We start from the raw sequence: 21066 nt of genomic DNA on the forward strand, positions 1-21066 counted from the left end.
TAAGCTTTTTAAGCTTTATATCGTTAAAGAGGAGTTTCCTTATTCTTTTCTGGTAGGCATGGACAAAAATTTCTAGAACAAAGCCAATGCGTAATACACACTTCTACCATGTGATCACTGTAATAAGCTGATAAGATTGCTCGCCTTACTTTATAGAGAAGAGGTCAGAGTTTGGGAGAGGTAATTTTGGAGCATGAGGCACATCAAGGCAGATAGGTTTGAAGTAGCACAGTGATCATGTTCAGTCCTGAGGAATCACTTCTTGAAAGTCCGGGGCGTATTAAGAGAATTCTAGCAGCGCCCGTGCTAGTCAGGGCACAAAGTTAGGTGAAGGAAATTAGTGCCTCAGATAGATGAAAACTGAAGTTAAATTTTCCTGCTAATTATACCATGACATAAATTCCAGATCCCTACAGTAGTCATCTACTGGTTTTCAAAGGTGTTTTAAAATGTCTGAGTCTCCTATGTCTTTATTTTCCATTTTCTATTTTTTCCTGGTTAATGTGTTTGTAAACTGACATTTTGAAGAGGATTATAAATACAGATGATTTATTGATATGTAGTATGGATAAGTGATTAATTGGGAAAACTTTTGGCATATATACTTCTCCTGATCCTTTCTTAACATAGGTGAAATTACTTGTATCTGTATAATACTTTGTCAAATCCTCACCATCCTTTGTGAAAGAAAATACAAAGTTACGTGACAGGGCTGCCTCCTGGTTCCCTGTATGTTCTCTATATACGTCCACACATTTAAATGGATACTGAGCCCATATTCTTCTCCACACTGATTGTGTGTATTTTATACTGTGATAGAAATGTTTTTATTTGAAAAAAACATGTGTACACATATTTCCCTGACACTCTTCCAGTTTTTAGAAAAATATGTTCAGATTTTTCCTGCTGAAAACTTTGTTTCTGAGTAGATACATCATCTTTTTAAAACCTTTCCCCCAAGATTTCTTTTTAAATGGCTCACAGTTAAATTTAAATTTCTATATTTAGGTAGAATTATGTTTATATACCAACCACCAGTATCCAGGAAATTCAGTGGTAAGGCTGACACATAGGGAGTTTATAGTCTATTTTGTAGTCTGTGTATTTAGACAAGGTTTGAAGCTTACTTAGCAAAATCGCTTAAACATTCAAGCAGAATTTCTCTAGTACAAATTCACTATTTGATTCCTTATAATTGTTAAGATAACAGTGTGTCACTTTTTAAAGATGAGTTCTCAGGAATATGTTAGATTTATTCCCTTCAAAGAAGAATGCATTTAGGAACAGCCTTTATATGTAAATATTTTTATAATACTGGATAGAGATGGTGTGGTGCAATCACCATGGTTTGATCAAATTTGGAAGAAGTTACAGGCACATATTTGTAGTGTTTTCTCCAGCATCTTTATTTTTTTCATCTGGACGTATTTTGTGTTCCTTCCAACTAATCAAAATAAGAAACCGATTTTGCCTTTGCCAAAAAATAGAACTATCATTTTTCACATTCTTTTATTTTCCAGGTCATTTTCAAGTAAGATTGTGTTTCTAGGACTTCTGAATTCCAGAAAACTCTCAACTTTGTAGATATAAGGGCCCAGATGAACATTTCAGGGGGAATCTAACTTTTCATGCAGTATGTTTTGTGTTGTGCATTCCAGATACAGTTAACTTTTTGTATGCATGTGATTAGTGTGGAAAGAAATTAATGCAGTCCAGTATTATGATTTATGGACTGAATCCTTTGCCCACTGAAGACTTGCCAAAACTAAAACTATTTTTTTTCCTTTGGATATTAGAAACAGCTACTGTTTTTGTTGATCTTTTAAAGTTCTGAATGGGCCTATTTCAAATCATACCAGCATGGGAGCTTAGATTAATAATATACTTATTCAACTAGTGATACTGAGTGAAACCATTGCTCACATGGATATGAGGATAAAATTTCATAAAATTATTTTCAGGTGCATTAATGCATTTCTGGAAGCTGCACATGATTTTTCTTTTGCATGAAAGAAATCAGGGATTTCTGTTTATTGTATCAGTTACAGGTGGGCTTATAAGTTAATTTAATTGCATTTTTTTACTTTAAAACATAAGACATTTCACTTTTAAAAGCAGTAATGTGATTGCCAGATTATTCCCAAAGGTTTTTAACTCTTAGTATATTTATCTCTCTTGAGACATCATGACTGTAGTATACTTAATTTAGATTATGGAGAGAAAAAAATCCTAAATTCTCTTTGTTATTAGTTACAGCAAGCCGCTGAAGTTTCTCAGCTTCGGGGAGCAAGGGTAATCTCCGCTGAAGACCTTCTGTTTTTGATGCGCAAAGATAAGGTAATATAAAACAATTTCCTTGTATTAACATGCCATGTTTGGTGCTTAATTACACTTATATAAGGAACTATATCCTTCTTATACAGCTTTCAAATTGGAATACTACTATTAAACTGATGTTTTAGTCTTCATAGTTTGCACAAAATGGTTTATTATAAGAGAATTGATTGTTTAACAAGGGCCAGGGCACTGATATAGAACTAGGCTGCCAACGAATTCTCACTTATCCTTCCCTATCTCTTTCAACATTTTCATTGCTACGTAATATTCACTACGTATCAATTGTGTGCTTTGTTGGAATATGTGAGATAGAACTGAGTGGCATATTTATTTTTCTTCTAATTTTACACAAGATTACAGGCTTTCCCAGGGTTTGTTTCAAGGTTTATTCTGTGACACTGAATTATAAGAAAACAATCAATCAAGGTGAGTCTTTCAGTGGCATCAGTAAAATAATGTCTAGAGTTTTTATGGTAAAGGTCTACCTTTCTTACACTTTGAACTCTGGTAATTAAAATATTTAAGCTGATATTTACCTGTCTAATTTTGTCCTAACTATCTCCCATGAGTAGCTAGTTGAAAATATTTTATAATGTTTTATGTATTTTTAATAACAGTGTCATCTAAAAGTTACATGTACAAAAACTAGTGGAGTAACCACCTTGTGTTATGTATGGTAGCTGCTATCCCCAATGAGCAGGCAGTGTTTGGTTTCTGATGGTCCATCTTTCACTTCTTCATTGTTTTTCCCTGGCCTTTTCATTACACGTACCCATTCCTCTTCCACCATTTTTGTATGCTCATGGCTGGGTTTTTTTTGTAGTTTTTTTTTTGTTGTTTTTTTGTTTTTTTGTTTTTATCAGAAGACATCCCATTAACCTTTTGGAGAACCTTGTTAACACCCTTTCCAATATCCAGTTACTTTATATCTGTGAAATCTTTTAATTCTGATTGAAGGTTGACTAAACTTAGATCAAGTATTTTCTGTCTTCCTCATAGAGTAAGATTCAGAAACCTACAAACCACACCATGACTAGTCTACCATTAAATTATATAAATTCTAATTAACTCTTTGATCTTATGAGGAATATAAAGGAAGAGAAAAGAAATGTCTTCACTATCAAGAAGCTATAATCTGGTTTAGGAAATCTGTATGATTTAGTTAAAGAAGCAGGATTTCCGAAGTTGTGTGATTAGACGAGAGGTGGAAGGATTTGTTGAAGTGGAGGTGTCTGAGACTCATGCAGTTGTATGTAGAATGGACCAAATGCAAAGGAACTAGCCAAGATGCTGGTTCAGTAATCAAGGCAAAATGTGATGAGCATGATGGCTCTGGAAGTGGATAGGAAAGCAGATTTCAGGGAGACAGCAAAGAGTACAAATACACAGGATTTGGTGACTTCATTATACTTGGAGGACCAAGAAGTAATAGGCACTGGGCAGCAGTAGTGCTGTGAGGAAGGAGCTTGCCTTTGACAGAAATGAGGACCTGGAGCCAAGGTCCTTCGTGAAGGCCCCTGGAGAACAGTGGAGTTAGTATTAGTAATTTACAGAATATGTCCAATCAACTTCTCTTTTTCATGACAGAGGTAAAGAGGCTAGCACAAAAAACAGTCCACATTGACACTTTCTCCTGCCTTTTGGGAAAGTCAACATTTAAAATCATGGTGATACTATAGGAACATACACTAATTGACAGGGCCCCTCTACTGCCCAGAAGGACTCTTAACCAGAATCCTTTCATCAACTGAGAACATAGCTGTAATATAGCTGCCAGAGTTCTCGTCTTTCTTTTCAAAATAATAATTGTATTTATCTGCTGACATGTTCCAAACAAAAGTAAAGTAGTTTACATAGGTTTAACATAAGACAAAATAAAATCTTAAGTTTTGAATACAATCAGAGCAAAGAGAAAAGAAGGGGAGCGGAAGAACTATTTATAGGTGCATGTTTTTTCTCTTCCTAATTCCATTTTATATTCAAGCAGCATTTATTTACTGTCCACTATCTTGCTCTAGGTACCTTCACTCATTCTTTCATTTATTCATCCCAGTGGTCCTATATGGTAGGCACTTTACTTAAAATTGTAAATAAAGAAACTGAAGTCCAAAGCTTATGTTCTACTTCTGGCCCTGCTAACCTCTAGTTGTAACCTGTTTCCCTGTATATAAAAAGGAGATGATTATATTTGTCTGTATTTCAGGGTTGATCAAATAAGATGCGTGTAAAAGAGCTTTGTAAAATGCACTGTATTTCAGCCGTAATTCGGAATCTTAAACCTGAAGGTCAGGAACCAAGCACACAACATATTACAAAGTTTATCAGTTACCTTTTAAGTTAAGCAGTATTATGGTCTTCTAATAAACTTAAAGAAAACCATCAAGACCCAACTATCATTCATCAGCTTTGAGTCTCATGAAAACATATTTCTCAGATTATAGAATGTTTTTCAGAAATATAAAACATAAACCAAATAAAATAAAAAAAATCTAAATTTAAAAAAAAATTTTTTTTTTCCAGAGAATAAAAAACAATGAAAAGGAGAGTTGCTTGGCTTTTTAAAGCAGTTGTTACAAAATCCTTGTCTAGATGTTTATAAATCACTATAGCTATCTTAGTATGGAGAGTGTGATACTTATCACAATCTTCAGGAAGAATTTGAAACTTTTTATAAGACCAAAAAAAAAAAAAAGCAATTACTGTAATTCTGGAGCATTTTGGATACTTACAAATGAAAAGTGCTTTTTTTTTTTTTTTTTAAATGCTTTTTCTTTCTTTTTTTTTTTTAAAGATTTTATTTATTTATTTGACAGAGAGAGACACAGCGAGAGAGGGAACACAAGCAGGGGGAGTGGGAGAGAGAGAGAAGCAGGCTTCCCATGGAGCAGGGAGCCCGATGCGAGGCTCGATCCCAGGACCCTGGGATCATGACCTGAGCCGAAGGCAGACACTTAACGACTGAGCCACCCAGGCGCCCGAAAAGTGCTTTTTAAAATGCTTGTATTTTAGCTTTTATGTTTAATATGATGACATCTTTTATTCCATAGTATTATGCTAAGAATTGCTGTATTTTTCGCAGTGATCCTAGAATACAAGTTTATTAAATTTAGTTATCATAGTATTCTATAATCAGTAAAGTGAATGTAATGTATAAGATTTCTTATTTCATTTTTTTAACAGAAAAAGCTTAGAAGACTCCTAAAGTACATGTTTTTCCGAGACTACAAATCCAAGATTGTCAAGGGCATAGATGAGGATGACCTTCTGGAAGGTAACCTAAAAAAAAAACAAAACACTAAACTGAGAGCAATGTGACATGTACGTGCTGGGTGACACACTGATACAATGTCATTGTGGACTTTCCCATCACAGAAGAATATATGTGCTTCTGTTAAATAATGTAGCTTAGAAATTATCCAAATATATATTTAGTTGGCAGCTAAATCTTGTGATTTTCTATTTACATGGCTTCATAGTAATCTGCTGTGTCAGTTCTTTTAATCATATGGCCTGTTTTATATCAGAATGTCATGAAACTGAGAAAATCATGTTGATTCAAAACATAATTAATCTTAGCAAGCATAATTTTTCTGTCGTGGGTGTAGGAAGCCAGAACTGTTATTATATATCTCTGAAATTGACATATGGGTTTTTCTTAATTTATTATAGAAAGTATCTGATATGCAGTATTATGTAAAGTTACCTCATTTTGGTGTGTTATTACTGTGCTGTTTGAAATCTTACCAACAGCCTAACACGGAGTAGAAAATTTTCTTTATCTGATTTTCCAACTCAGTTCCCCATTTCAGAATATTTAGAAAAAAATATTAATGTTGCAGAATCAAGCAGTGCTAAGCTGAAAGCAGAAACATACTAAACAATACTTACTGAGTCAAAATAAATATGTGTGTTTTAGAATAACTCATATATTTTGCATTGAATATAGTCACTGCATAGTGGGTATCCATTGCTAATAAAGACATTGATAAATAAACAAACTCTACTGGATTAAGAACTTCAGAAAACTGCTCAAAACCAACTGAAGAGTTAACAAATTTTAGAAGTAAATTTTGATTTACCGTCAGCAAATAAGCAAGTGTAATAGCCATGCAAAAAAGAGAGAAAGAAAGAAAGAAAGAAAAGATATTCATATCAAATGTTTAATCAGTGTTGCCTATTTAATATTTCTGCAATTCTCATAGAATTTAATTTCTGAATAATAGTTCTCCAGATGAATTTAAATGCTTCCTTATTTGAAGAGCATAAAGAATACAGACCTGAATTCCAGTCAGTCCCAATTGTCTGCTTTCTCTCTATGTGAACTTGAGGATCAGTTTTCTCATAAGTCAAAAATTATACCACTCATGGTGGAGTTCTTATGAGAGTTTAACATAATGTATGAAAATAACCTGATACATCCCTGACATTGAATAAATGATAGCTTTTAATACCAAACTCAGAACACCAAGAAGCTCAGAGTGGTGAGACTAGTATTCAGTTGTACTAACACTATCCTATCAGTCTGATGCCTTCTCCTCCTTATTTATTTCAGATCTCATCTCTTTATTTTCATTTAAATTATCTAGTTTTTTGTGTCATACAAAGTTTTAAAATAGTTGATATAACTTGTAAGATAAAGTACTCCAGTAAAATATATCTAATACTGAGGTGGGACTTTGGAGAATGGCCATATGAGGATAGACTCTTTCCCCAGTGAAACACATTTTACTGGTGACAACTTTAAAAAGTAATGGCTTAAAGTCTCTAGAAGTTCTCCTAAGCGTATATAGCAAATGGAGAAGTACATATTTAAGAAAATCCAAATCTCATTAATAACAGTGAGAGTCTGTTTGATTTGAGCCATAACCTGCTCCCATTACCCCTCTACTTCCCTCGTGGCACCTCAGCTCAGTGTGGTAGAAGCTTTACTCTGGGCAAGTGTTTTCAAGAACATTGGACACCTGATTCTTCAGCTACCAGTCCAGGGCAATAGTTTCCCCCCAGGAGGTTGGTATCTCTCATCTCCTCTGGCTCCATGTTGCAGAAGCTCTATTCCATGCACGCACAGTTAAAAGGACTGGAGCTTCCACTCATTCTCTGTTCATAGGAAAGCTCTACCCCAGACATGGTAGGCTAAGAATACTGGGCCCTGATTGCCCCACCCTAGCTTGCTCATGGGGAATAAAGCTCCACACCAGAAGGGGCAAGCCTAGAAGACAGTGGACTACCATCCCTGCCTGGCTCTTCACTCACAGATCTAGGAGTCTTTCTAGGAAAAGCCAACTGCTATTTCTACTCTCAGCTCCAGTACAGTGATGCAGAGGTTTAGCCCAGAGGGAGAGGCAGACTTTGATAACAGAGAGTTCTGCAACTTTTTCTATGAGGACTGACTTTTTAGAACAGAGCGTGTGGAAGTTCATACCTAAGGGTGGTATAGAAAACTATGGAAATCCTGATGGTTAGTAATTAAGAGGAAGCTGGAAACTATGTGATATGAGTAACAACAAACAAAACAGTGTGTCAGCTAAAGGTTTAACAGAGGAAACAAATGGAAGAGACAGCTAAGAAGAGTCTTTCTGGGGTCAGAGCAAAATGTAAAGGCTGGCAATATATGGACTCTGCAAAGGGGCCTGACATTATTCAGACCAATCTGTGGAAAATGCCCAAGAGTATTATCAAAAACAGTAGAGCAATCAGCCAGAAGTCAGTGGAAGCTAAAAGCTGTATGTGATACCCATAGAATTAAACCAGCCAGAGACTTAATAGAGATCAGGGAAAGTGACAGCCATAGAGAACCTGACTAACACCACAGTCATCCCTGGTGATTGAGGAGACCAGTTGCATGCTCACAGTTATGCTGTCTGGGGAACAACTTCTGAGGCCACATGCTGTGAGGGAAAAAGATTTTATTGAACCAGTCAAGCCAAATCACTAAACAAACAACCAAACAAGCAAACAATGACAACAGGCCCCAGGAAGAAGAGGGAATTATTATTTAGAGTTGCTATAAGATAAAATGTCCATTTTCAACAACAGTAACCACTAAATACTAGACAAGCAAAAAAATAGGAGTGTGTAATCCATAAAAAGGGAACAAAAATCTGACAACACAAATTGCCTTTGAGGGAGCCCAGATGTTGGACTTAGCACACAAAAACTTCAAAGTAGCTATCATCAATGTGTTCAAAGAACAAAGGAAACCATTTTTAAGGAACAAAAGGAAGGTATGATTACAGTGTCTCACAAAATAGAAAATATCAATTAAGAGAAATTAAGGCATACACTTGTCATGATGAGCACTGGCTGTTGTGTGGAAGTGTTGAATCACTATACTGTATACCTGAAACTAATATTATACTGAATGTTAACTAACTGAAATTTAAATAAAAATTTTAAAAATGATTAAAATAAAGATACAAATCATAAAAAAGAAACAAATGCAAATTCTGGAGTTGGAAAGCACAATGACTAAGATGAAAAATTCAGTAAAGAGGCTCAAAAGTAGCTTTAAAGTGAGAAGAAAGAGTCAGTGAACTTGAAGACTGTTAATGATTAGGCAGTCTGAAAAACAAAGAGAAAAAAGAATGAAGAAAAATTAACAGAGAAATTTGAGGCATCCTGATATGAGCCAACGTGTACACAATGGGACTACCAGAAGGAAAGAAAAAGATAAAAAGGAGCAGAAAAAATCTTCAAACAGATAGTGATTGAAACTTCTCAACTTTGATGAAAATCATTACATCCAAGCAGCTCAAGGGGCTCCAATTAGGATAATCACATAGAGATCCACATTCACACATATTCTTCTAGAAATGTAGGAAGACTAAGACAAAGAGAAAATCACAAAAGCTGCAAGAGAAAAGCACCTCATCACATACAATCGAACTCCAGAAGTATTAACAGCTGATTTCTCATTAACAATATAGATCCAAAAAAAAAAAAAAAAACCCACCAATATAGGTCAGATAGCAGTGGAATGACATATTCAAATTGCTGAAAGAAGAAACTGTTAACCAAGAAACATACCCAGCAAAACTATCTTTTAAAAGTGAAGGCAAAATAAAATATATTCCCAGATAAACAAAAACTGGGTGAATTTCTTGGTAGCAAATCCACATAAAAAAATATGAAAATAAGTTCTTCAGGCTCAAGCAAGTGGCACCAGACAATAATTTGATTCCATACACACACACACACACACACACACACACACAAGTACCTGTAAAGGTAATTATGTAAGTAAAACATAAGAGACAATATAATTGCACATTTTTTCCTTTCTTCCTCTTAACTGATTTTAAAAAACTATGTATGAAACAATATATATAATTGTAATGTCAAGTCTATAACATGTAGATATATGTAGATACATATATATACATGTAGATATATATTACAATATATTTGACAGTAACAACATAAGTGAGGCGAGTGGTAACAAAGCTGTATTGGAGGAAGGAGTGACACAAGATGGCTGCTCAAATAAATTACAGAAAGAAATGAAAAGAAGCAGAAATGGTAAATACAATGGTTAATATAACCAATTCTATAAATATCTACTTTCTATCCTATGAAAACACAAGCTACTGAAACTGAATCTAGAAGAAACAGAAAATATGAGTAGATCTATGGCAAGTAAATTATTTAAATTAGTACTTTTAAGACTTCCCCAAGGAAAAACCCAGGCCTAAATGACCTTATGATGAATTCTACCAAATGTTTAAAGAACAATTAACACCAGTCCTTTCCCAGCTCATTCTACAAGGCCAGTATTATTCTGATATGAAAACCAGACTAAGATATCACACAAAATGAAAACTAAAGACTAATACATTGCTTTTCTGTATTCCCGATGCTGTACGTTCCATCTCCATGACTTACTTGTTTTGTAACTGGAAGTTTCTACCTCTTAAACTCCTTTATTTATTTCACCCATTTCCTCACCCCACCTCCCCCTTGGCAACCACCTGTTTGTTCTCTGTATTTAAGAGTCTATTTTTTCATTTGCCTTTTTTTCTTTGTTTCTTAAATTCTACATATGAGTGAAATCATGAGATTGTCTTTCTCTTTCTGAAGTACTTCAGTTAGCATTATACCCTCTGGGTCCATATATTTTGTTACAAATTGCAAGATCTCATTTTTTGTGTGTATGGGCTGAGTAATATTCCATTATGTGTGTGTGTGTTTACATCTTCTTTATCCATTCATCTATTGATGGACACTTTGGTTGTTTCCATAATTTGATTATTATAAATAATGCTGCAATGAACAAGAGGTGTATTTGTCTTTTTGAATTAGTGTTTTTATTTTCTTTGGGTAAATACCTAGTAGTAGAACTACTGGATCATATGGTAATTCTACTTTCAGTTTTTTGAAGAACCGCCATACCATCTTCCATAGTGGCTATATCAGTTTACATTCCTACCAACAATGCACGAGGGTTTTTTTTTTCCTCCACATCTCACCAACATTGTTATTTCTTGCCCTTTTTTAATCTAGCCATTCTCACAGGTGTAAGGTGATCTCTCATTGTGGTTTTGATTTGCATTTTCCTGATTTGTGATGTTGAGCATCTTTTCACATGTCTGTTGGCCACCGTATATCTTCTTTGAAAAATATCTATTCAGGTCCTTTGCCCATTTTTGATCAGATTATTTGGGGGTTTTTGTTATTAAATTGTATAAGTTCTTTGTATATTTTGGATATTAACCCCTTACCAGATATATCATTTACAAATATCTTTTCCCATTCAGTAGGATGCTGTAGTGTCTTTTTAAATATAGATGTGAAAATCCCTAACAGAATACGTAGTAAACCAAATCCAGCAACATTTAAAAAGGATTATACACCATGACCAAAATGGGGTTTATCCCAGGAATGGAAGATTGGTTTAAATTTAGAAAACAATTTGTGTAATACATCGTATTGTGGAATAAAGGTCATAAATCACATGATCATCTCAATAAAGGTAGGAAAATCATTAGAAAAAAAATTCAGAAGTCTTTCACGAGAGGAACACTCAAAAAACTGAGAAGGGAACTTTCTCAACTTGATTAAGTTCATTGCTATGAATGGAATGTTTGTGTCCCGCCAGAATTGATTTTTATGTTGCAGCCCAATCCGCAATGTGATGGTATTTTGAGGTAGAGCCTTTGGAAAGCAATTATGCCATGAGGGAGGGGCCTTCATGAATAGGATTAGTGCCCTTCTAAGAAGAGACACAGGAGAGTTTGTTTTTGCTCTCGGCCATGTGAGGATAGGAGAAGACAGTCCATCTGCAAACCAGGAAGCAGTCATCAGATACCAGGTCTGCCAGCACCTAATCTTGGACTTTCCAGCCTCTAGAACTGTGAGAAATAAATATTTGTTTTTAAGCCATCCAGTTTGTGATATATTTATATATTTATTATGGTCTATGCTATAAACAGACCCAAGACAGCCATCTGTGGAAAACCCACAGCTAACATCATACTCAATGGTAAAGATTGGATGCTTTCACCCTAAGATATTTGGGTTTTCTTTATTTGGTATCTGCCCATGTATTTTATCACTTTAAAAAATAATCTAGTTCCTGGGCACCTGGGTGGCTCAGTTGGTTAAGCGACTGCGTTCGGCTAAGGTCATGATCCTGGAGTCCCAGGATCGAGTCCCTCACGGGCTCCCTGCTCAGCAGGAGTCTCCTTCTCCCTCTGACCCTCCCCCCTCTCATGCTCTCTCTCTCTCTCTCTCTCATTCTTTCTCTCAAATAAATAAAATCTTTAAAAAAAATAAAAAATAATCTAGTTCTTTCTCCCTAATCCACACTGATATTAATGCATTAAACTATTAATTACCTATTGCAATATTAAACTCCTTCTTGACCTTTGGCAATAACTTTTTAAAAGTTATGTTTTGCTTTTAGATAAGCATGATAGTTTTACCTCTTAAGAGAAAAAGTGTGAGATCTTGTCCCTTTAGTCTTCAAATATATTGCCACAATAAAATACATAATATTCTTTCCTTTTAATATCACATCTCAATCTTGATGCTATTTATTTATGTCTTTATTTTTATTTATTTTCTTAATTAGCCTTGCTATAGCAGGTTCTTTTTCTAAATCTGAAAGGACTTTTTTTTTTTTGTAAGGAATTTTAACAGTCCATTCACACTTACTATGTTAATTGACAATTTGGTTTTTTATCCTCTCAACCTTATAAATGATTTAATTCTGCATGGCTTATGCTTTTGTTTTGGATGCAAAGATTCTCCCTTTAAAGATTATTTCGAGAGAACTCCAATTCTGAATTTCACATGCAGTATTCAATACATGTAGTGATTGGTGTTGATATAAACCTATTAAGCACATTTTTTTCCTTCCCTTATGTTCACAAAGACAAACTGAGTGGCAGCAATAATGCAAACAAAAGACAGAAAATCGCCCAAGACTTTCTCAGCTCTATTGACCAAACAGGAGAACTCCTGGCAATGTTTGAAGATGATGAGATTGATGAAGTTAAACAAGAAAGAATGGAGGTACAGTATACTCTTCCCTTCTTACAGTAATAGAACACCCATTGCAGTGCTTATGCTATTGGGTTCTATTCTTATGTTCTTTAATTGTTATCTGAATTGCCCAGAACAGTGTGTTTGCATGTCTGAAAGTAGCATGGTGCAGCGGAGTCTCCCTCTAAGGGTGTCGGACTCTGCCTTCAGACAAGACTTTGGAAGACAACTTCAGTGCTCTGTTTCTCTCTTTCCTCCTCTAAATATGAGTAGATTTCCCTAAGCTTCTTGCTAAGCCTAACTTTTACTGATATTATTTTATTTCAAACTTATTTTTTGTTCCAAACCATCTAGTTATCTTTGTGGGCAAAGGTAATTTTCCTGCTTTCGTGTTGGCATATAGCATGAAGAGCTATCTTTCAGGCTATGAATAGACTCGCTAGCTAAGGTAGTATCCAGGGCAATTACGTGCTTATAGCCCTGTAACACAAAGTTAGTCCCGTGTGTTTGGGTTCCCTGGATATGTTTTCACAACACATATGAAAATTGTGCTCCTTCTATTTGCCTAAGCTATCTATTCATAAAATTATTGTTTCCTTAAATATTCAAAAATAAAAATGACTGATTTTATTTGAGTGCCTTCCAAAATACAAAGCATTATTCTTATCACCCTTCTTATTATTATACTTTTACATGTAAAAAAATCTCCATTTTCCCCTTCTCTTTAAATTGGGCAAGAGAAGTAATTCCAAAAATCCAAAAGACCATGCTAATAATCTCTATGCATGCTAAAAATATAATTATTTCATGTTAAATTCTGGAGGAAGTCCAATAGACATACATGCTTTATAAGCTTTAACAACCTTCTTTAAAGGATTAGTATGCTTAGATCATGAACTGTGATCTAAAGGCAATGTTCTCTTTAGGTATCAATTACTTTAAAAATGTGTGGTTATCTTGGTTTGGGGCAACTGCAAATGGTTTTAGTTCAACTTCGCCGTGGGCCAAAATCATGCTCAGTTGTCCAAAGCAGATGATAAACATATATTTCTGATGTCATTATGGCCTAAACAGGATATGATTGTTTAGTGGCATGGTTTCACTTACGATGCATTATACAGAGAGCAAATATTGTTTATGCTTTTTTAAAAAAACATTTTTATATTACACTAATGGGCATTAAGAAAGATTCACTAAGGAAGGACTCTGCGTGAAACATTAACAAAATAGAACAAGTAGCTTCTCAGTTTTGATGGGAAAATCTCTGTCAACCAAGCCCACTGCCTGGAAGGGCATTCCATAATCAAGGAGAAGAGAAGAAATGGAGCATGTTGTAACACTAAGCTCATAATAGCAGGCTACTGTAGGCTTGGAAAAATGATGAGTCAGTAAGGTACAAGTTAAAGTCAATAAAGTAACCGGAAAGGCAGAAGAGGAAAGGCGTGGGAACTGATGTAGTTTATCTACCTCTTCTCTGTAGTTATCTATTACATAGTGGTAACCAGGATAATAAAATATCAATAGTTGGTGAAAATGGTTGCAACGCAAGTCAGCTTCATCTATGTAATAAAAATCAGATTGGCAGGTCTTTAAGCTTTCTATCATAACTAAAATCTTCTCTAACCAAGATAACAAAGAGCAGTTTTGAGATTCTACTCATCCAAATAACAGAGTTTAACTGAATAAAAAGTGCTGAACTTATAGACATAACTGCAGACAGTAGAAAGTGGAACCGTTAACAGCATCGGCCTTGCCTGCTTCTAATTTGACAGGTTATAGTTTCAAGCATAAACCACAACTGCAGCAGTCCATATGAAACCACTTTGGACTCACAGACTGCAATCTCTGCTTTTCAAGTGCAGTGGAATAATCAGTCCTGGCATCACTCTGTGATTTCATTTTTCTCTAAGCATCACTTAATGTTGCAGAAATTTTGTTTGCTACCTTCGTCCCAAGAATGTATGAAAATAGTATAGACCTACCAACAAAGCTTATTATTGTTTTGCTTTCTTTCCTTTCTTTTCATTTAAATGTAATTTAGAAGAGAAGAAAATTTTATAGACATAAAAACCCACTTGGGTTCCTAGCTTTTTCTCAAGACATTGAGCAAGTATACAAAAAAAAAAAAAAAGTTCTTTCCTGTTGTTTTAGGTGATTTCTATGTGTGCCTGGCTTTGTGTTTCGCTCATAATTTACTTCAGCACTATTAAAGATTATATGGCTTGAAATATAAAAACTCTGGATTTTTACTTCCATTTCTAATTGCTTGTCCTTCATCATGATAGTTACCTAACTTTTACCCTATTTTAGTTTTCTCCAACACCAAATTTTTAACACTTAGACGTGTATGTATAGTAGAGATCTATGATCCATTGTCTCTGAAGATCCTTACAAATTCTCAAATAAAGATTAAATAATGTTCAGAATTGCTTTCGAGGCGCTAGGAAACAGAAGCAGGGATTTGGTGAGCATAATAACACATTTGAATGCTCACAGCTCCCCTCAGCTCCTCCACTTCACCTCCACCCCAGAATGACACAGGTGTGTTTTACTGTTGATCCTGTTTCTTACGTTCTAATCTTTTGAGTGTTAATCAATTAAATGTGGTGGTGTCAACCAAATGCCAAGAGGGTGGTCACAAAAAACTGCAAATAGCTTTAGGGTTTTTTTGTTTTTTAAAGATTTTATTTATTTATTTGGTGGGGGTAGAGCATGAGCAGGGGCAGAAGCAGAGGAAGAGGGAGAAGTAGACTCCCCAGTGAGCGCAGAGCCCAAAGCGGGGCTTGATCCCAGGACCCTGAGGTCGTGACCCAAGCTGAAGTCAGACACTTAACCTACTGAGCCTCCCAGGCACCCCGTCTTTGGGTTTTCTTAATGGAGTGATTGTGGTCACTCACAGAAGAGCCTTGCCTAAGACCCAGCTGCTCTACTGTGAAGGAACCTGAGAAGCTCAAGTTTATCATCAATCAAGTAAAATAATCTGGTCTAATAAACTACTAGGTTTGTGAAGGGGATATAAACAATGAATCTTTAAAAGTTGAGTGAACTCGGGCGCCTGGGTGGCTCAGTTGGTTAAGCGACTGCCTTCAGCTCAGGTCATGATCCTGGAGTCCCAGGATCGAGTCCCACATCGGGCTCCCTGCTCAGCGGGGGGTCTGCTTCTCCCTCTGACCCTCTCCCCGCTCGTGCTCTCTCTCATTCTCTCTCTCTCAAATAAATAAATAAAATCTTTAAAAAAAAAAAAAAAAAAAAAAAAAAAGTTGAGTGAACTCTACCTTCTGACTAATCTTCAAATTGATAAAAGTAAACAAGAAAGCAAAGATTAGAGCCCACCAGAGAGACCAGACTTTAAATTAATTAGGGTGCTAAAACCTCAGAGGCCTGACACTGGAGTCTAGAAATAAAGCAAAGTAGAACATATAAAATTTAAGATCACTTAAAAATGTTTTTAATTGGCTTAAAATTGAATAACATTCCAGGTGGCCATCTGAATTTAACCTAAAGTGATTGGCCATAGATTTTAAAAACACAAAGTTTCTCATAAAAGCTGAATGATCAGAGAAATAAGGTTCACCATTCAGTTATGCCCCAAGAATAATGAGGTTATGATCCCTGGGGAGGTTGAAATCCAGTGTTATCCTTTGTGGAGCTAAGTATATTGGAAAACTCACTGAAGAAGCCAGAGAGTTGGGTTGCTATAGATGTTCTCCATCTTCTCCTGGTTTTGAAGTCTGTTCTTTCTACCATTCCCCTTCTCTACCTATTATTATTATTTTTTAATTATAATGGAAAGTGAAATAAAATGCCTGTAAGACTAAGAGTTTAAAAATATCTTAGGTAAGATTCATCATAAAAGAAAAAGGCTAACCCTAGTAAAGTAAATGATGTTTACAAATATGAAAAAAATTAAAAACATTGTTTAAAAATCAAACCCAGAAAAAAGTTTAAAATTTAAGTGTACATGAGATTAAGAAATACAGAATTGATATACTGTAAAGATCTAGTTTATGTGCCTACATACAGATGATATATATAGATACGCATATACTTTTACATACATACTGTTATGCCTGCATGTGTGTATTCTGTAAGAATAGAAATATAGTTTTAGTAGATTTTTTTAATGTAAAAGTAAAAGAACAATCAAAGGTATATCAGACAAACTCAGATGCTAATAGTAGCAATTATTAGTTAAGAGAAAAGATTCCAGGGGAAAAGCTTTAGAAGGGAACAATGTCAGTAATTTTATGTTACTAAGTGATGCTGCCTGTGGTGAAGAGAGTAAATACAAAATGTTAATCATCAAATTCCAGAGAATTGAAATATACAAAGTAAAAGCTTCCAGTAATTCAGGGAGAGGTCAGAGAAATGCATTTGTTGAGACTGAAACACACTATTTCAGTCATTAACAGATTGACTTGGGGGGAAAATTTTTAATAATAAAATTTAACTTTATAGATGCATATAAAACATTTTATAAATGAGCAGCAGTTTTAAAATCTTATCCAGGTAACTCCAAGGACTCCAAGCTGCTCTTTAGGGAAGGCAAGGGGAAGTTTGGTGGGTCTCTAGCCTCTCCCCTCCCCCCACACTTTCCTCAAACAGAAAAACTTCTTTGATTTTACATGATGGATCTGTATATCATCAGTAAAGAAGGGGTTTCATTATTTTTTTCATTGAAAATCATTACAGAACGTCACAGGAGTCTTTCTGTCTCTTCACGGTCAACAGATTTCAAAAATGTACAAATTTATAGAGCACATTACCCTACCAAAGCAAAAAAAGAAAACCTGAAACTAGGAAGAGAAGTTAAACATATAAAACCCTAATTGATTGAAAATTTAAAAAGAAGAAACCAACAACTATTAGGAGCAACTAATGGACCCACAACAGATTAAAAATTACTACCATTGGCTATTTGGGCAATAACAGCACTGAGAATAGTCCATGTAAAATTTACAAAATTTAGACAAAACTTTATTTAAAACACAGGCAACTTTTTAGCTTTTAAGCCTTTGTTAAATTGGGGAAAATTAAAATAAACGATTCAATTAAAATTAGAAATTTTACATCAAGGGGCACCTAGGTGGCTCAGGCAGTCAAGTGTCCAACTCTTGATTTCAGCTCAAATCATGATCTCAAGGTCATGAGATTGAGCCCCGCATGGGGCTCCATGTTGAACGTAGAGTCTGCTTAAGATTTTCTCTCTCCCTCTGCCCTTCCCCCACCACTCCTGCACATATTCTCTCTCTCTCTCTAAAAAAAAAGAAATTTTACATCGAAAAGAGGAAAAATGAAAATATAAAAATAAACGCATAAAGTTAGAAAACAAATAATTAAATTTACCAATTTAAGGAGCTTTTTGCAAAAATAAGAACAAAATGGTGGAATGAATCTATAACAAGTCTCAATAAGAAAAATGAAAAGAAAAGATAGCTGCTAAAATTAGCAAGGAGTTGGGATCTAGCCATAGACTGGAGAAATCAATTCACATATAATTCTCTTACTAACATTTGAAAAGCCTGATGGAATGAGTATCTTCCTAAGAAAACATAAATGATTAGTTTTACTCAACAGGTCGTAGAAAACTTGGATAGATCAGTAAACTTGGAAGAAATGCTAAATGTTTTTAAAGAATTATGTCCTCAAAAGGCTATGAATCCAAAATGGTTTATGGAAAAGCTCTTTTAAACATTCATAAGACAGTTCATTACCATGCTATATAAGCTATCTCAGAGTAACGAAAATAAGGAAAACTCCTTAAATTTTACAAAGTATCATAATATAATCTCATTTATGAAAATGGATGCAGGAATCTTAAAATATTAGCAATTTTAATTTGCCAATACATATAAGAAGAAATGTGCCATGACCGAATAAGATTTTTTTCATGAATTCAAGCATGCTTAATATTAGAAAATACATTAGTGTTATAAACCCAATAACTAGGTCAGAGTAAAACAACCATATGGGTTAGGAGGTGATAAAAAGACTGGACAAAACTCACTTCCTATTCCTTTTAGAAATTCTCAATGAACTAGAAATAGAAAAGTACCTCCATATCAATGTAAAGAATATCTCACTCTATTGAACAGACATCATTATAGTTTGAAAAATATTAACAGAGTTCCATTAAATTCTAGAATGCCCATATAATCATTTTTATTTGCCAGAGTTCAGGAAGCATTAACCAGTGCAATAAAGGCATAGCTATTGGTAAGAGACAAAATTTATCATTATGTATAGATAATATAATTTTTATTAGGTAATCCTTGAGAATCAATCTAAAAACTATTAGAACCAATTAAAGTCTTCATTAAATCATATAGATACTTTAAAAATCAGTAGTTTCCCCCATATTTCATTAAGAGTTAATAAAAATGAGGAGAAAGACAATCTCAATCAAAATAATAGAAGGACAAAGTTTATTTGGAGGGGAACTTCATATTAAGAAGAAATATAAGAGAAATATGAAAGTAATATTTAGTAATGTACTGAGATATGAGGAGTGTGTAAGTGAAGAAATAATCTGGTCATGGATGCAAAGATGGACTATTATAAATGTATCAGTTGTTCCCAAATTAATCTATTAGCTTAAAGTAACTTTAACAAAAATCTCAGCAGAATTTTTTTTAAGACTCTCAAATGATATTAGAGGTTATTTTAAGTGATAAAAAAGATAAGCAAAGAAATTTTCATTAAAGAAGAGTAGAGGGCAGAGTTCAGTTTATCCTACCAGATATAACATTTCATAAAACTACTATCATCAAAATAGTGTGGTACTGGTGTAGAACCCAATAAGCATACCAACAAAGAGAATACTGCACATGACATAAGTATAGAGAGCAATTCAGTCACAATAAAGGTAGCTTTGGAAATCAATCGGAGAAAGATGCCACACAGTTGAATAACATTTGGAAAGAAAAAAAAGACAGATAGTTCCCAACCTTATACTTGCATCAGAATAAATTCAGGTGGATTAAAGCACTAGGTATGAAAAGTAAAGCCATTAAAAAAAAAATAGAAATAAACACAGGTAACTATCAATTGGGGGTTGTGGAAGGACTTTCCAGGCTTTTGTTTTCTTAAACAAGCATTTAAAGAACTACTCAAGATGTTAACAGGTGCACTGTTGGGGGTGGGGACGGGGGAGTGGTCTATTTTCAAATAAATTTGTGAAATCCTAAACTAAGAAATTGAAGAGATTTCTTTTGGAACCTTTCAGAGGCTTTTGTATGCAAATATATATTGTGAATTTTTCAGTAGTGGAAACAGAATCTATTAGTCTTCTGAAAAGAAAGCCCAGTTTGGAGACGAAAAAAACCACAAAGGAAATGACTGTTAAATTTGATGACATAAAAATTATATAACTTGTAGATATCAGAAAAAGAAAGACAAAATTGAAAAGCAAACTCATGTAAAAATGTGATAAAATAATCTTTTAGTCAATAAGAAAACATTCCAGTAGAAAAATTGGCAAAGGATAATAATAGACAAATCACAGAAAGAGAAATAAAAATAACTAATAAGCATGCAAAATATCTGGTTACTTGTAATAAACCAATGCCATTTTTGCTTATAAAATGGTCAGTAGTAAGGTGGAATTGGGTGCATGTTAACTGTTGGTGGAAATGAAGTTTAATAGAAATCAAACTATTGGGCGCCTGGGTGGCTCAGTTGGTTAAGCGACTGCCTTCGGCTCAGGTCATGATCCTGGAGTCCCGGGATCGAGTCCCACATCGGGCTCCCTGCTCAGCAGGGAGTCTGCTTCTCCTTCTGACCCTTCCCCCTCTCATGCTCTCTCTCATTCTCTCTCTCAAATAAATAAATAAAATCTTAAAAAAAAAAAAAAAAAAAGAAATCAGAAACTATTTAAAAATATCATTTAGAAGCATTCATCTACTTCAACCTAGTAAACCCACATTTGGTAATTTCTCTTTAAGATGTAATCAGAAATTTTGATCATATGCACATTCTTATACTCAAGGCTGTTCATCCACTACTTATAATAGTGGAAGTGGGACAAGAGAACATTGTTAACCAATGAAAAGGGAATGTGTATGTTCCCTCACACATAGAAATGAAGACTGGAAGGATATATACCCACATGCTAACCAACAGCGAGTGTCATCGGGTGACGAGATTGTAAGTGAATTGCGTATGTAAATGTATGCTGTTTTGATTTTATATATTTATCATTTATGTTGTTTCTTTTAATCTCCAGTTGAGATTCTACAGTTTACCTTT

At 34.5% G+C, this 21066-nt stretch overlaps 1 protein-coding gene across 4 annotated transcripts in view; it reads left to right on the forward strand.

Moving 5' to 3' along the window:
- Window positions 1–21066, forward strand: part of SUPT3H (SPT3 homolog, SAGA and STAGA complex component) — a 540470-nt gene that overhangs the window by 389120 nt on the left and 130284 nt on the right. For all 4 annotated transcript variants that reach the window (XM_078055280.1, XM_036116430.2, XM_036116215.2 and 1 more), the window contains exons 4-6: window positions 2251–2337; window positions 5518–5608; window positions 12710–12849. In XM_078055280.1, coding sequence (XP_077911406.1) covers window positions 2251–2337; window positions 5518–5608; window positions 12710–12849 — 318 coding nt within the window. The remainder of the gene's footprint in view (window positions 1–2250; window positions 2338–5517; window positions 5609–12709; window positions 12850–21066) is intronic.

This window comes from Halichoerus grypus, chromosome 9 (assembly GCF_964656455.1).
Source record: "Halichoerus grypus chromosome 9, mHalGry1.hap1.1, whole genome shotgun sequence".
Taxonomy (NCBI): Eukaryota; Metazoa; Chordata; class Mammalia; order Carnivora; family Phocidae; genus Halichoerus; species Halichoerus grypus.